The 14,560-nt window shown below is 43.8% G+C and overlaps 1 protein-coding gene across 15 annotated transcripts in view; it reads left to right on the plus strand.

Moving 5' to 3' along the window:
- Positions 1 to 14,560, plus strand: part of LOC118386403 (FERM, ARHGEF and pleckstrin domain-containing protein 1-like) — a 179,514-nt gene that overhangs the window by 140,000 nt on the left and 24,954 nt on the right. For all 15 annotated transcript variants that reach the window (XM_052522987.1, XM_052522991.1, XM_052522983.1 and 12 more), the window contains exon 20: positions 3,939 to 4,028. In XM_052522987.1, coding sequence (XP_052378947.1) covers positions 3,939 to 4,028 — 90 coding nt within the window. The remainder of the gene's footprint in view (positions 1 to 3,938; positions 4,029 to 14,560) is intronic.

A 14,560-nucleotide genomic window follows, 5' to 3' on the forward strand; every position in this document is an offset into this window, starting at 1 on the left:
AGGAGGCGATAGACAGATGGGTAAGGGGAGAAAGAGAGAATGACCACTTGGGAGAGATGAGGATCCCGGTGCCACCACCCCGCTGACCAGAAGCTCTCGGGGTGTGCGAGATCACGTGGGCGGACGAGGAGAGAGCAGTAGGAGTAGCAGTGTTATCTGTGGTGATCCATGTTTCCGTCAGTGCCAAGAAGTCGAGGGACTGGAGGGAGGCATAGGCTGAGATGAACTCTGCCTTGTTGGCCGCAGATCGGCAGTTCCAGAGGCTACCGGAGACCTGGAACTCCACGTGGGTCGTGCGCTGGGACCACCAGATTAGGGTGGCCGCGGCCACGCGGTGTGGAGCGTTTGTATGGTCTGTGCAGAGAGGAGAGAACAGGGATAGACAGACACATAGTTGACAGGCTACAGAAGAGGCTACGCTAATGCAAGGCGATTGGAATGACAAGTGGACTACACGTCTCGAATGTTCAGAAAGTTAAGCTTACGTAGCAAGAATCTTATTGACTAAAATGATTAAAATGATACAGTACTGCTGAAGTAGGCTAGCTGGCAGTGGCTGCGTTGTTGACACTACACTAATCAAGTCGTTCCGTTGAGTGTAATAGTTTCTACAGTGCTACTATTCGGGGCTAGCTGGCTAGCTAGCAGTGTTGATTACGTTACGTTGCGTTAAAAGAACGACAATAGCTGGCTAGCTAACCTAGAAAATCGCTCTAGACTACACAATTATCTTTGATACAAGGACGGCTATGTAGCTAGCTATGTAGCTAGCTACGATCAAGCAAATCAAACCGTTGTGCTGTAATGAAATGAAATGAAAATGTGATACTACCTGTGGAGCGAGCGGACTGCGACCCCGGGTTGTTGTTGGCTAGCTGTTAGCTGTTAGCTGTTAGCTAGCTAGCAGTGTCTCCTACGTTAAGGACGACAAATAGCTGGCTTGCTAACCTCGGTAAATTAAGATAATCACTCTAAACTACACAATTATCTTGGAAACGAAGACAGCAAAGACAACTATGTAGCTAGCTAACACTACACTAATCAAGTCGTTCAGTTGAGTGTAATAGTTTCTACGGTGCTGCTATACGGTGGACGTTAGCTATGTGGCTAGCTGCAGTAGACTACGTTAGGACGACGAAATACGATAATTACGCAATTATCTTTGATACAAAGACGGCTATCTAGCTAGCTAAGAAGAAATTGCTAAGATTAGACAAATCAAACCGTTGTACTATAATGACATGTAATGAAAAGTAATGAAAAGTAATACTACCTGCGGATCGAAGTGCGAATGCGACCGCTCGCTCCAACCCGGCAAGGTTGACTTGGTATGTTGTGTTTGACTTGGGATGTTGTGATTGACTTGGGATGTTGTGTTTGACTTGGGATGTTGTGATTGACTTGGGATGTTGTGTTTGACTTGGGATGTTGTGTTTGACTTGGGATGTTGTGATTGACTTGGGTGTTTGTGATTGATGTAGGATTTTGTGATTGACTTGCGATGTTGTGTTTGATTTGGGATTTTGTGATTGACTTGCGATGTTGTGATTGACTTGGGATGTTGTGATTGACTCGGGATGTTGTGTTTTACTTGGGATGTTGTGTTTGACTTGGGATGTTGTGATTGACTTGGGATATTGTGATTGACTTGGGTGTTTGTGATTGATGTAGGATGTTGTGATTGACTTGGGATGTTGTGTTTGACTTGGGATGTTGTGTTTGACATGGGATGAATGGTTTGACTTGGGATGGTGTGATTGACTTGGGATGTTGTGATTGACTTGTGATGTTATGGCAGACTTGGGTTTTGTGATTGATGTAGGATGTTGTGATTGACTTGGAATGTTGTGTTTGACTTGGGATGTTGTGATTGACTTGGGTGTTTGTGATTGATGTAGGATGTTGTGATTGACTTGGGATGTTGTGATTGATGTAGGATGTTGTGATTGACTTGGGATGTTGTGTTTGATTTGGGATTTTGTGATTGACTTGCGATGTTGTGATTGACTTGGGATGTTGTGATTGACTCGGGATGTTGTGTTTGATTTGGGATGTTGTGTTTGACTTGGGATGTTGTGTTTGACTTGGGATGTTGTGATTGACTCGGGATGTTGTGTTTGATTTGGGATGTTGTGTTTGACTTGGGATGTTGTGTTTGACTTGGGATGTTGTGTTTGACTTGGGATATTGTGATTGATGTAGGATGTTGTGTTTGACTTGGGATGTTGTGTTTGACTTGGGATGTTGTGTTTGACTTGGGATGTTGTGATTGACTTGGGATGTTGTGTTTGACTTGGGATGTTGTGTTTGACTTGGGATGTTGTGATTGACTTGGGTGTTTGTGATTGATGTAGGATTTTGTGATTGACTTGCGATGTTGTGTTTGATTTGGGATTTTGTGATTGACTTGCGATGTTGTGATTGACTTGGGATGTTGTGATTGACTCGGATGTTGTGTTTTACTTGGGATGTTGTGTTTGACTTGGGATGTTGTGTTTGACTTGGGATATTGTGATTGACTTGGGTGTTTGTGATTGATGTAGGATGTTGTGATTGACTTGGGATGTTGTGTTTGACTTGGGATGTTGTGTTTGACATGGGATGAATGGTTTGACTTGGGATGGTGTGATTGACTTGGGATGTTGTGATTGACTTGGGATGTTATGATTGACTTGGGTTTTTGTGATTGATGTAGGATGTTGTGATTGACTTGGAATGTTGTGTTTGACTTGGGATGTTGTGATTGACTTGGGTGTTTGTGATTGATGTAGGATGTTGTGATTGACTTGGGATGTTGTGATTGACTCGGGATGTTGTGTTTGATTTGGGATGTTGTGTTTGACTTGGGATGTTGTGTTTGACTTGGGATGTTGTGATTGACTCGGGATGTTGTGTTTGATTTGGGATGTTGTGTTTGACTTGCGATGTTGTGATTGACTTGGGATGTTGTGATTGACTTGGGTGTTTGTGATTGATGTTGGATGTTGTGTTTGATTTGGGATGTTGTGTTTGACTTGGGATGTTGTGTTTGACTTGGGATGTTGTGTTTGACTTGGGATGTTGTGATTGACTTGGGTGTTTGTGATTGATGTAGGATGTTGTGATTGACTTGGGATATTGTGTTTGACTCGGGGTGTTGTGTTTGACATGGGATGAATGGTTTGACTTGGGATGGTGTGATTGACTTGGGATGTTGTGATTGACTTGGATGTTGTGATTGACTTGGGATGTTGTGTTTGACTTGGGATGTTGTGTTTGACTTGGGATGTTGTGTTTGACTTGGGATGTTGTGTTTGACTTGGATATTGTGATTGACTTGGGTGTTTGTGATTGATGTAGGATGTTGTGATTGACTTGGGATGTTGTGTTTGATTCTTGGGATGTTGTGTTTGACTTGGATGTTGGGATTTGTGTTTTTTTTTTTTCAGGAGTTCCTAAGGTTAGGCTGTCTCAGTAAGCTGTCTGGAAAAGGCCTCCAGCAACGAATGTTTTCCTGGTAATGTCTGAGATTTATCTGAGATTGTCATCTTGAATGAGTTATTAAACAGATTATTCAGTGGTCGCACAACATACAGTCATGGCAAATAGAGCTCTGTATTTTAACATCCCCAGAATGAATGGCTTTGTCCAAAATGCCTCAAAGACGACGGCTTCCTTATCTTTCCACACAGCTGTATACTGTTCTTTCAGCCAGAGTCCCTCTTTGTTATTGTAGAGGGCATCTCATGAGACCAAGACTCATCTGAATCACGATTCATGTAAGAAACAGATTGAATGTAATCCAGTTGGATCAGGTGTATCCCTGACAGAGCTAATGTATTTACTGAGCCACAAACATTCAATCAATGTTCTTTTTTGTGTGACGTAAATAAGGGTGATATAACTATTAATGACCAGTCAATGATTGACATATCTGTTTTCTCGCTCTATGGTGATAGTTCAATGATGTCCTGTTGTACACGAGTCGAGGGATGACGGCAACGAACCAGTTCAAAGTGCACGGGCAGCTCCCTCTCTATGGCATGACAGTACGTCTCTTTTTCCCCCTCTCTTACCCTCCCAGCGTTGTGCCTGCCTTGGAGCACAGTAGAGTAGAGCACAGTAGACTAGAGTACAGTGAGTACAGTACAGTAGAATACAGTACAATAGAGTAGAGCAGAGCAGAGCACAGCAGAGTAGAGTATAGTACAGTGAGAACAGTTGAGTACAGTAGAATACAGTACAGTATAGTACTGTGAGTACAGTACAGTGAGTACAGTGGAGTACAGTACAGTGAGTACAGTAGAATACAGTACAGTAGAATACGGTACAGTACAGTAGAGTAGAGCAGAGCACAGTAGAGTACAGTAGAATACAGTACAGTAGAGTAGAATACGGTAGAGTACAGTACAGTGCAGTAGAGTAGAGCAGAGCACAGTAGAGTACAGTAGAATACTGTACAGTACAGTAGAATACAGTACAGTAGAGTAGAATACAGTACAATACAGTGGAGTAGAATACTGTACAGTACAGTAGAGTAGAATACTGTACAGTAGAGTAGAATACAGTACAGTAGAGTAGAATACAGTACAATACAGTAGAGTAGAATACGGTAGAGTACAGTAGCTTTCACAAGATGAATTATTTACTGTGAATGAACTGCTGTGCCACTTTAACTCCCTCCATCTATCTATCTCTTTAACTCCCTCCGTCTGTCTCTGTCTTTAACTCCCTCCATCTATCTATCTCTTTAACTCCCTCCCTCCCATCTATCTATCTCTTTAACTCCCTCCATCTATCTATCTCTTTAACTCCCTCCCTCCATCTATCTATCTCTTTAACTCCCTCCATCTATCTATCTCTTTAACTCCCTCCATCTATCTATCTCTTTAACTCCCTCCGTCTGTCTCTGTCTTTAACTCCCTCCATCTATCTATCTCTTTAACTCCCTCCCTCCATCTATCTATCTCTTTAACTCCCTCCATCTGTCTCTGTCTTTAACTCCCTCCATCTATCTATCTCTTTAACTCCCTCCCTCCATCTATCTATCTCTTTAACTCCCTCCATCTGTCTCTGTCTTTAACTGCCTCCATCTGTCTCTGTCTTTAACTCCCTCCGTCTATCTATCTCTTTAACTCCCTCCATCTGTCTCTGTCTTTAACTCCTCCATCTATCTCTGTCTTTAACTCCCTCCATCTGTCTCTGTCTTTAACTCCTCCATCTGTCTCTCTCTTTATCTCCCTCCATCTATCTCTGTCTTTAACTCCCTCCATCTGTCTCTGTCTTTAACTCCCTCCTCTATCTATCTCTTTAACTCCCTCCATCTGTCTCTGTCTTTAACTCCCTCCATCTATCTCTGTCTTTAACTCCCTCCATCTGTCTCTGTCTTTAACTCCCTCCGTCTATCTATCTCTTTAACTCCCTCCATCTGTCTCTGTCTTTAACTCCCTCCATCTGTCTCTGTCTTTAACTCCCTCCATCTGTCTCTGTCTTTAACTCCCTCCATCTGGCTCTCTATTTAACCCCTCCATCTGTCTCTCTCTTTAACTCCCTCCATCTGTCTCTTTAACTCCCTCCATCTGTCTCTGTCTTTAACTCCCTCCATCTGTCTCTGTCTTTAACTCCCTCCCTCCATCTATCTATCTCTTTAACTCCCTCCATCTGTCTCTGTCTTTAACTCCCTCCATCTATCTATCTCTTTAACTCCCTCCATCTATCTATCTCTTTAACTCCCTCCATCTGTCTCTGTCTTTAACCTCATCTGTCTCTGTCTTTAACTCCCTCCGTCTGTCTCTGTCTTTAACTCCCTCCGTCTGTCTCTGTCTTTAACTCCCTCCATCTGTCTCTGTCTTTAACTCCCTCCATCTATCTATCTCTTTAACTCCCTCCATCTGTCTCTCTCGTTAACTCCCTCCATCTATCTCTGTCTTTAACTCCCTCCATCTGTCTCTGTCTTTAACTCCCTCCATCTATCTATCTCTTTAACTCCCTCCATCTGTCTCTCTCTTTAACTCCCTCCCTCCATCTATCTCTCTCTTTAACTCCCTCCTTCCACCTATCTATCTCTTTAACTCCCTCCCTCCATCTGTCTCTGTCTTTAACTCCCTCCATCTATCTATCTCTTTAACTCCCTCCATCTGTCTCTGTCTTTAACTCCCTCCATCCATCTATCTCTTTAACTCCCTCCATCTGTCTCTGTCTTTAACTCCCTCCATCTGTCTCTGTCTTTAACTCCCTCCATCTATCTATCTCTTTAACTCCCTCCATCTATCTATCTATCTCTTTAACTCCTCCCTCCATCTATCTATCTCTTTAACTCCCTCCATCTGTCTCTGTCTTTAACTCCCTCCATCTATCTATCTCTTTAACTCCCTCCCTCCATCTATCTATCTCTTTAACTCCCTCCATCTGTCTCTGTCTTTAACTCCTCCATCTGTCTCTGTCTTTAACTCCCTCTGTCTATCTATCTCTTTAACTCCCTCCCTCCATCTATCTATCTCTTTAACTCCCTCCATCTGTCTCTGTCTTTAACTGCCTCCATCTGTCTCTGTCTTTAACTCCCTCCGTCTATCTATCTCTTTAACTCCCTCCATCTGTCTCTGTCTTTAACTCCCTCCATCTGTCTCTGTCTTTAACTCCCTCCATCTGTCTCTGTCTTTAACTCCCTCCATCTGTCTCTCTCTTTATCTCCCTCCATCTGTCTCTGTCTTTAACTCCCTTCATCTGTCTCTGTCTTTAACCTCATCTGTCTCTGTCTTTAACTCCCTCCGTCTGTCTCTGTCTTTAACTCCCTCCCTCCATCTGTCTCTGTCTTTAACTCCCTTCATCTGTCTCTGTCTTTAACCTCATCTGTCTCTGTCTTTAACTCCTCCCTCCATCTATCTATCTATTTAACTCCCTCCATCTGTCTCTGTCTTTAACTCCCTCCATCTGTCTCTGTCTTTAACTCCCTCCCTCCATCTATCTATTTCTTTAACTCCCTCCATCTGTCTCTGTCTTTAACCTCATCTGTCTCTGTCTTTAACTCCCTCCATCTGTCTCTGTCTTTAACTCCCTCCATCTGTCTCTGTCTTTAACCTCATCTGTCTCTGTCTTTAACTCCCTCCCTCTGTCTCTGTCTTTAACTCCCTCCCTCCATCTATCTATCTCTTTAACTCCCTCCATCTGTCTCTGTCTTTAACTGCCTCCATCTGTCTCTGTCTTTAACTCCCTCTCTCCATCTGTCTCTGTCTTTAACTCCCTCCATCTGTCTCTGTCTTTAACTCCCTCCATCTGTCTCTGTCTTTAACTCCCTCCGTCTGTCTCTGTCTTTGCTCCTCCGTCTGTCTCTGTCTTTAACTCCCTCCATCTGTCTCTGTCTTTAACCTCATCTGTCTCTGTCTTTAACTCCCTCCGTCCATCTATCTATCTCTTTAACTCCCTCCATCTGTCTCTGTCTTTAACTCCCTCCCTCCATCTATCTCTGTCTTTTAACTCCCTCCTTCCACCTATCTATCTCTTTAACTCCCTCCCTCCATCTGTCTCTCTCTTTAACTCCCTCCATCTGTCTCTGTCTTTAACTCCCTCCGTCTGTCTCTGTCTTTAACTCCCTCTGTCTGTCTCTGTCTTTAACTCCCTCCATCTGTCTCTGTCTTTAACCTCATCTGTCTCTGTCTTTAACTCCCTCCGTCTGTCTCTGTCTTTAACTCCCTCCCTCCATCTATCTATCTCTTTAACTCCCTCCATCTGTCTCTCTCTTTAACTCCCTCCATCTGTCTTTAACTCCCTCCATCTGTCTCTGTCTTTAACTCCCTCCATCTATCTATCTCTTTAACTCCCTCCATCTGTCTCTCTCTTTAACTCCCTCCATCTGTCTCTGTCTTTAACTCCCTCCATCTATCTATCTCTTTAACTCCCTCCATCTATCTATCTCTTTAACTCCCTCCATCTGTCTCTGTCTTTAACCTCATCTGTCTCTGTCTTTAACTCCCTCCGTCTGTCTCTGTCTTTAACTCCCTCCGTCTGTCTCTGTCTTTAACTCCCTCCATCTGTCTCTGTCTTTAACTCCCTCCATCTATCTATCTCTTTAACTCCCTCCATCTGTCTCTGTCTTTAACCTCATCTGTCTCTGTCTTTAACTCCCTCCATCTGTCTCTGTCTTTAACTCCCTCCATTATCTATCTCTTTAACTCCCTCCATCTATCTATCTCTTTAACTCCCTCCATCTGTCTCTGTCTTTAACTCCCTCCATCTATCTATCTCTTTAACTCCCTCCCTCCATCTATCTATCTCTTTAACTCCCTCCATCTGTCTCTGTCTTTAACTCCTCCATCTGTCTCTGTCTTTAACTCCCTCCATCTGTCTCTGTCTTTAACTCCCTCCATCTGTCTCTGTCTTTAACTCCCTCCGTCCATCTATCTATCTCTTTAACTCCCTCCATCTGTCTCTCTCTTTAACTCCCTCCCTCCATCTATCTCTCTCTTTAACTCCCTCCCTCCATCTATCTCTCTCTTTAACTCCTCCTTCCACCTATCTATCTCTTTAACTCCCTCCCTCCATCTGTCTCTCTCTTTAACTCCCTCCATCTGTCTCTGTCTTTAACTCCCTCCATCTGTCTCTGTCTTTAACTCCTAAATCTATCTATCTCTTTAACTCCCTCTGTCTCTATCTCTTTAACTCCCTCCATCTGTCTCTGTCTTTAACTGCCTCCATCTGTCTCTGTCTTTAACTCCTCCATCTATCTATCTCTTTAACTCCCTCCATCTGTCTCTGTCTTTAACCTCATCTGTCTCTGTCTTTAACTCCCTCCGTCTGTCTCTGTCTTTAACTCCCTCCCTCCATCTATCTATCTCTTTAACTCCCTCCATCTGTCTCTGTCTTTAACCTCATCTGTCTCTGTCTTTAACTCCCTCCATCTGTCTCTGTCTTTAACTCCCTCCGTCTGTCTCTGTCTTTAACTCCTCCATCTATCTATCTCTTTAACTCCCTCCATCTGTCTCTGTCTTTAACCTCATCTGTCTCTGTCTTTAACTCCCTCCGTCTGTCTCTGTCTTTAACTCCCTCTATCTGTCTCTGTCTTTAACTCCCTCCATCTGTCTCTGTCTTTAACTCCCTCCATCTATCTATCTCTTTAACTCCCTCCATCTGTCTCTGTCTTTAACCTCATCTGTCTCTGTCTTTAACTCCCTCCGTCTGTCTCTGTCTTTAACTCCCTCCCGTCTGTCTCTGTCTTTAACTCCCTCCATCTGTCTCTGTCTTTAACTCCCTCCATCTATCTATCTCTTTAACTCCCTCCATCTGTCTCTGTCTTTAACCTCATCTGTCTCTGTCTTTAACTCCCTCCATCTGTCTCTGTCTTTAACTCCCTCCATCTATCTATCTCTTTAACTCCCTCCATCTATCTATCTCTTTAACTCCCTCCATCTGTCTCTGTCTTTAACTCCCTCCATCTATCTATCTCTTTAACTCCTCCCTCCATCTATCTATCTCTTTAACTCCCTCCATCTGTCTCTGTCTTTAACTGCCTCCATCTGTCTTCTGTCTTTAACTCCCTCCATCTGTCTCTGTCTTTAACTCCCTCCATCTGTCTCTGTCTTTAACTCCCTCCATCTGTCTCTGTCTTTAACTCCCTCCGTCCATCTATCTATCTCTTTAACTCCCTCCATCTGTCTCTCTCTTTAACTCCCTCCCTCCATCTATCTCTCTCTCTTTAACTCCCTCCATCTATCTCTCTCTTTAACTCCCTCCTTCCACCTATCTATCTCTTTAACTCCTCCCTCCATCTGTCTCTCTCTTTAACTCCCTCCATCTGTCTCTGTCTTTAACTCCCTCCATCTGTCTCTGTCTTTAACTCCCTAAATCTATCTATCTCTTTAACTCCCTCCGTCTATCTATCTCTTTAACTCCCTCCATCTGTCTGTCTTTAACTGCCTCCATCTGTCTTTGTCTTTAACTCCCTCCATCTATCTATCTCTTTAACTCCCTCCATCTGTCTCTGTCTTTAACCTCATCTGTCTCTGTCTTTAACTCCCTCCGTCTGTCTCTGTCTTTAACTCCCTCCTCCATCTATCTATCTCTTTAACTCCCTCCATCTGTCTCTGTCTTTAACCTCATCTGTCTCTGTCTTTAACTCCCTCCGTCTGTCTCTGTCTTTTTCCCTCTGTCTGTCTCTGTCTTTAACTCCCTCCATCTATCTATCTCTTTAACTCCCTCCATCTGTCTCTCTTTAACTCCCTCCATCTGTCTCTGTCTTTAACTCCCTCCATCTGTCTCTGTCTTTAACTCCCTCCATCTATCTATCTCTTTAACTCCCTCCATCTGTCTCTCTCTTTAACTCCCTCCATCTGTCTCTGTCTTTAACTCCCTCCATCTGTCTCTGTCTTTAACTCCCTCCATCTATCTATCTCTTTAACTCCCTCCATCTATCTATCTCTTTAACTCCCTCCATCTGTCTCTGTCTTTAATCCCCCTCCATCTATCTATCTCTTTAACTCCCTCCGTCTATCTATCTCTTTAACTCCCTCCATCTGTCTCTGTCTTTAACTGCCTCCATCTGTCTCTGTCTTTAACTCCCTCCATCTGTCTCTGTCTTTAACTCCCTCCGTCCATCTATCTATCTCTTTAACTCCTCCATCTGTCTCTCTCTTTAACTCCCTCCCTCCATCTATCTCTCTCTTTAACTCCTCTCCTACCTATCTATCTCTTTAACTCCTCCTCCATCTGTCTCTCTCTTTAACTCCTCCATCTGTCTCTGTCTTTAACTCCCTCCATCTGTCTCTGTCTTTAACTCCCTCCATCTATCTATCTCTTTAACTCCCTCCGTCTATCTATCTCTTTAACTCCCTCCATCTGTCTCTGTCTTTAACTGCCTCCATCTGTCTCTGTCTTTAACTGCCTCCATCTGTCTCTGTCTTTAACTCCCTCCATCTATCTATCTCTTTAACTCCCTCCATCTGTCTCTGTCTTTAACCTCATCTGTCTCTGTCTTTAACTCCCTCCGTCTGTCTCTGTCTTTAACTCCCTCCTCCATCTATCTATCTCTTTAACTCCTTCCATCTGTCTCTGTCTTTAACCTCATCTGTCTCTGTCTTTAACTCCCTCCGTCTGTCTCTGTCTTTAACTCCCTCCCTCCATCTATCTATCTCTTTAACTCCCTCCATCTGTCTCTGTCTTTAACCTCATCTGTCACTGTCTTTAACTCCCTCCGTCTGTCTCTGTCTTTAACTCCCTCCCTCCATCTATCTATCTCTTTAACTCCCTCCATCTGTCTCTCTGTCTTTAACTCCCTCCATCTGTCTCTGTCTTTAACCTCATCTGTCTCTGTCTTTAACTCCCTCCGTCTGTCTCTGTCTTTAACCTCATCTGTCTCTGTCTTTAACTCCTCCGTCTGTCTCTGTCTTTAACTCCCTCCGTCTGTCTCTGTCTTTAACTCCCTCCATCTGTCTCTGTCTTTAACTCCTTCATCTGTCTCTGTCTTTAACCTCATCTGTCTCTGTCTTTAACTCCCTCCCTCCATCTATCTATCTATTTAACTCCCTCCATCTGTCTCTGTCTTTAACTCCCTCCATCTGTCTCTGTCTTTAACTCCCTCCCTCCATCTATCTATTTCTTTAACTCCCTCCATCTGTCTCTGTCTTTAACCTCATCTGTCTCTGTCTTTAACTCCCTCCGTCTGTCTCTGTCTTTAACTCCCTCCATCTATCTATCTCTTTAACTCCCTCCATCTGTCTCTCTGTCTTTAACTCCCTCCATCTGTCTCTGTCTTTAACTCCCTCCCTCTGTCTCTGTCTTTAACTCCCTCCGTCTGTCTCTGTCTTTAACTCCCTCCGTCTGTCTCTGTCTTTAACTCCCTCCGTCTGTCTGTCTGTCTTTAACTCCCTCCCTCTGTCTCTGTCTTTAACTCCCTCCGTCTGTCTCTGTCTTTAACTCCCTCCGTCTGTCTCTGTCTTTAACTCCCTCCGTCTGTCTCTGTCTTTAACTCCCTCCATCTGTCTCTGTCTTTAACTCTCATCTGTCTCTGTCTTTAACTCCTCCATCTGTCTCTGTCTTTAACTCCTCCCTCCATCTATCTATCTCTTTAACTCCCTCCATCTGTCTCTCTTTAACTCCCTCCATCTGTCTTTAACTCCTCTGTCTCTGTCTTTAACTCCCTCCATCTATCTATCTCTTTAACTCCTCCATCTGTCTCTTCTTTAACTCCCTCCATCTGTCTCTGTCTTTAACTCCCTCCATCTGTCTCTGTCTTTAACTCCCTCCATCTATCTATCTCTTTAACTCCCTCCATCTGTCTCTGTCTTTAACCTCATCTGTCTCTGTCTTTAACTCCTCCTCCATCTATCTATCTATTTAACTCCCTCCATCTGTCTCTGTCTTTAACTCCTCCATCTGTCTCTGTCTTTAACCCTCCCTCCATCTATCTATTTCTTTAACTCCCTCCATCTGTCTCTGTCTTTAACTCATCTGTCTCTGTCTTTAACCTCATCTGTCTCTGTCTTTAACTCCCTCCGTCTGTCTCTGTCTTTAACTCCCTCCATCTATCTATCTCTTTAACTCCCTCCATCTGTCTCTGTCTTTAACCTCATCTGTCACTGTCTTTAACTCCTCCCTCTGTCTGTCTCTGTCTTTTAACTCCCTCCGTCTGTCTCTGTCTTTAACTCCTCCCCTCCATCTATCTATCTCTTTAACTCCCTCCATCTGTCTCTCTGTCTTTAACTCCTCCATCTGTCTCTGTCTTTAACTCCCTCCCTCTGTCTCTGTCTTTGCTCCCTCCGTCTGTCTCTGTCTTTAACTCCTCCGTCTGTGTCTCTGTCTTTAACTCCCTCCGTCTGTCTCTGTCTTTAACTCCCTCCCTCTGTCTCAGTCTTTAATCCCTCCGTCTGTCTCTGTCTTTAACTCCCTCCGTCTGTCTCTGTCTTTTAACTCCCTCCGTCTGTCTCTGTCTTTAACTCCCTCCATCTGTCTCTGTCTTTAACCTCATCTGTCTCTGTCTTTAACTCCCTCCTCTCTGTCTCTGTCTTTAACTCCCTCCTCCATCTATCTATCTCTTTAACTCCTCCATCTGTCTCTCTCTTTAACTCCCTCCATCTGTCTTTAACTCCCTCCATCTGTCTCTGTCTTTAACTCCTCCATCTATCTATCTCTTTAATCCCTCCATCTGTCTCTCTTTTAACTCCCTCCATCTGTCTCTGTCTTTAACTCCCTCCATCTGTCTCTGTCTTTAACTCCTCCATCTATCTATCTCTTTAACTCCTCCATCTGTCTCTGTCTTTAACCTCATCTGTCTCTGTCTTTGCTCCTCCGTCTGTCTCTGTCTTTAACTCCCTCCGTCTGTCTCTGTCTTTAACTCCCTCCATCTGTCTCTGTCTTTAACTCCCTCCATCTATCTATCTCTTTAACTCCCTCCATCTGTCTCTCTCGTTAACTCCCTCCATCTGTCTCTGTCTTTAACTCCCTCCATCTGTCTCTGTCTTTAACTCCTCCGTCCATCTATCTATCTTTTAACTCCCTCCATCTATCTATCTCTTTAACTCCTCCTCCTCTATCTCTCTCTTTAACTCCTCCTTCCACCTATCTATCTCTTTAACTCCCTCCCTCATCTGTCTCTTCTTTAACTCCCTCCATCTGTCTCTGTCTTTAACTCCTCCATCTATCTCTGTCTTTAACTCCTCCATCTCTTTAACTCCTCAATCTATCTCTTTAACTCCCTCCATCTGTCTCTGTCTTTAACTGCCTCCATCTGTCTCTGTCTTTAACTGCCTCCATCTGTCTCTGTCTTTAACTCCCTCCATCTATCTATCTCTTTAACTCCCTCCATCTGTCTCTGTCTTTAACTCCCTCCTCCATCTATCTATCTCTTTAACTCCTCCATCTGTCTCTCTTTAACCTCATCTGTCTCTGTCTTTAACTCCCTCCGTCTGTCTCTGTCTTTAACTCCCTCCCCTCCATCTATCTATCTCTTTAACTCCTCCATCTGTCTCTGTCTTTAACCTCATCTGTCACTGTCTTTAACTCCCTCCGTCTGTCTCTGTCTTTAACTCCTCCATCTGTCTCTGTCTTTAACTCCTCCATCTATCTATCTCTTTAACTCCCTCCATCTGTCTCTGTCTTTAACTCCCTCCATCTGTCTCTGTCTTTAACTCCCTCCATCTGTCTCTGTCTTTAACCTCATCTCTGTCTCTGTCTTTAACTCCCTCATCTGTCTCTGTCTTTATCTCCTCCGTCTGTCTCTGTCTTTAACTCCCTCATCTGTCTCTGTCTTTATTTACTCCCTCCACCTATCTATGTCTTTAACTCCCTCCGTCTGTCTCTCTCTTTATCTGTCTCTGTCTTTGGCTCCTCCATCTGTCTCTGTCTTTAGCCTCATCTGTCTCTGTCTTTAACTCCCTCCACTCCATCTATCTATCTCTTTAACTCCCTCCATCTGTCTGTCTTTAACTCCTCCTCCATCTGTCTGTCTTTAACTCCCTCCTCCGTCTATCTATCTTTTAACTCCTCCCTCTCCATCTGTCTCTGTCTTTAACTCCCTCCATCTGTCTCTGTCTTTAACTCCCTCCATCTGTCTATCTCTTTAACCTCCATCTGTCTATTTCTCTTTAACTCTCCA

The sequence above is a fragment of the Oncorhynchus keta genome, chromosome 7, assembly GCF_023373465.1.
Source record: "Oncorhynchus keta strain PuntledgeMale-10-30-2019 chromosome 7, Oket_V2, whole genome shotgun sequence".
Taxonomy (NCBI): Eukaryota; Metazoa; Chordata; class Actinopteri; order Salmoniformes; family Salmonidae; genus Oncorhynchus; species Oncorhynchus keta.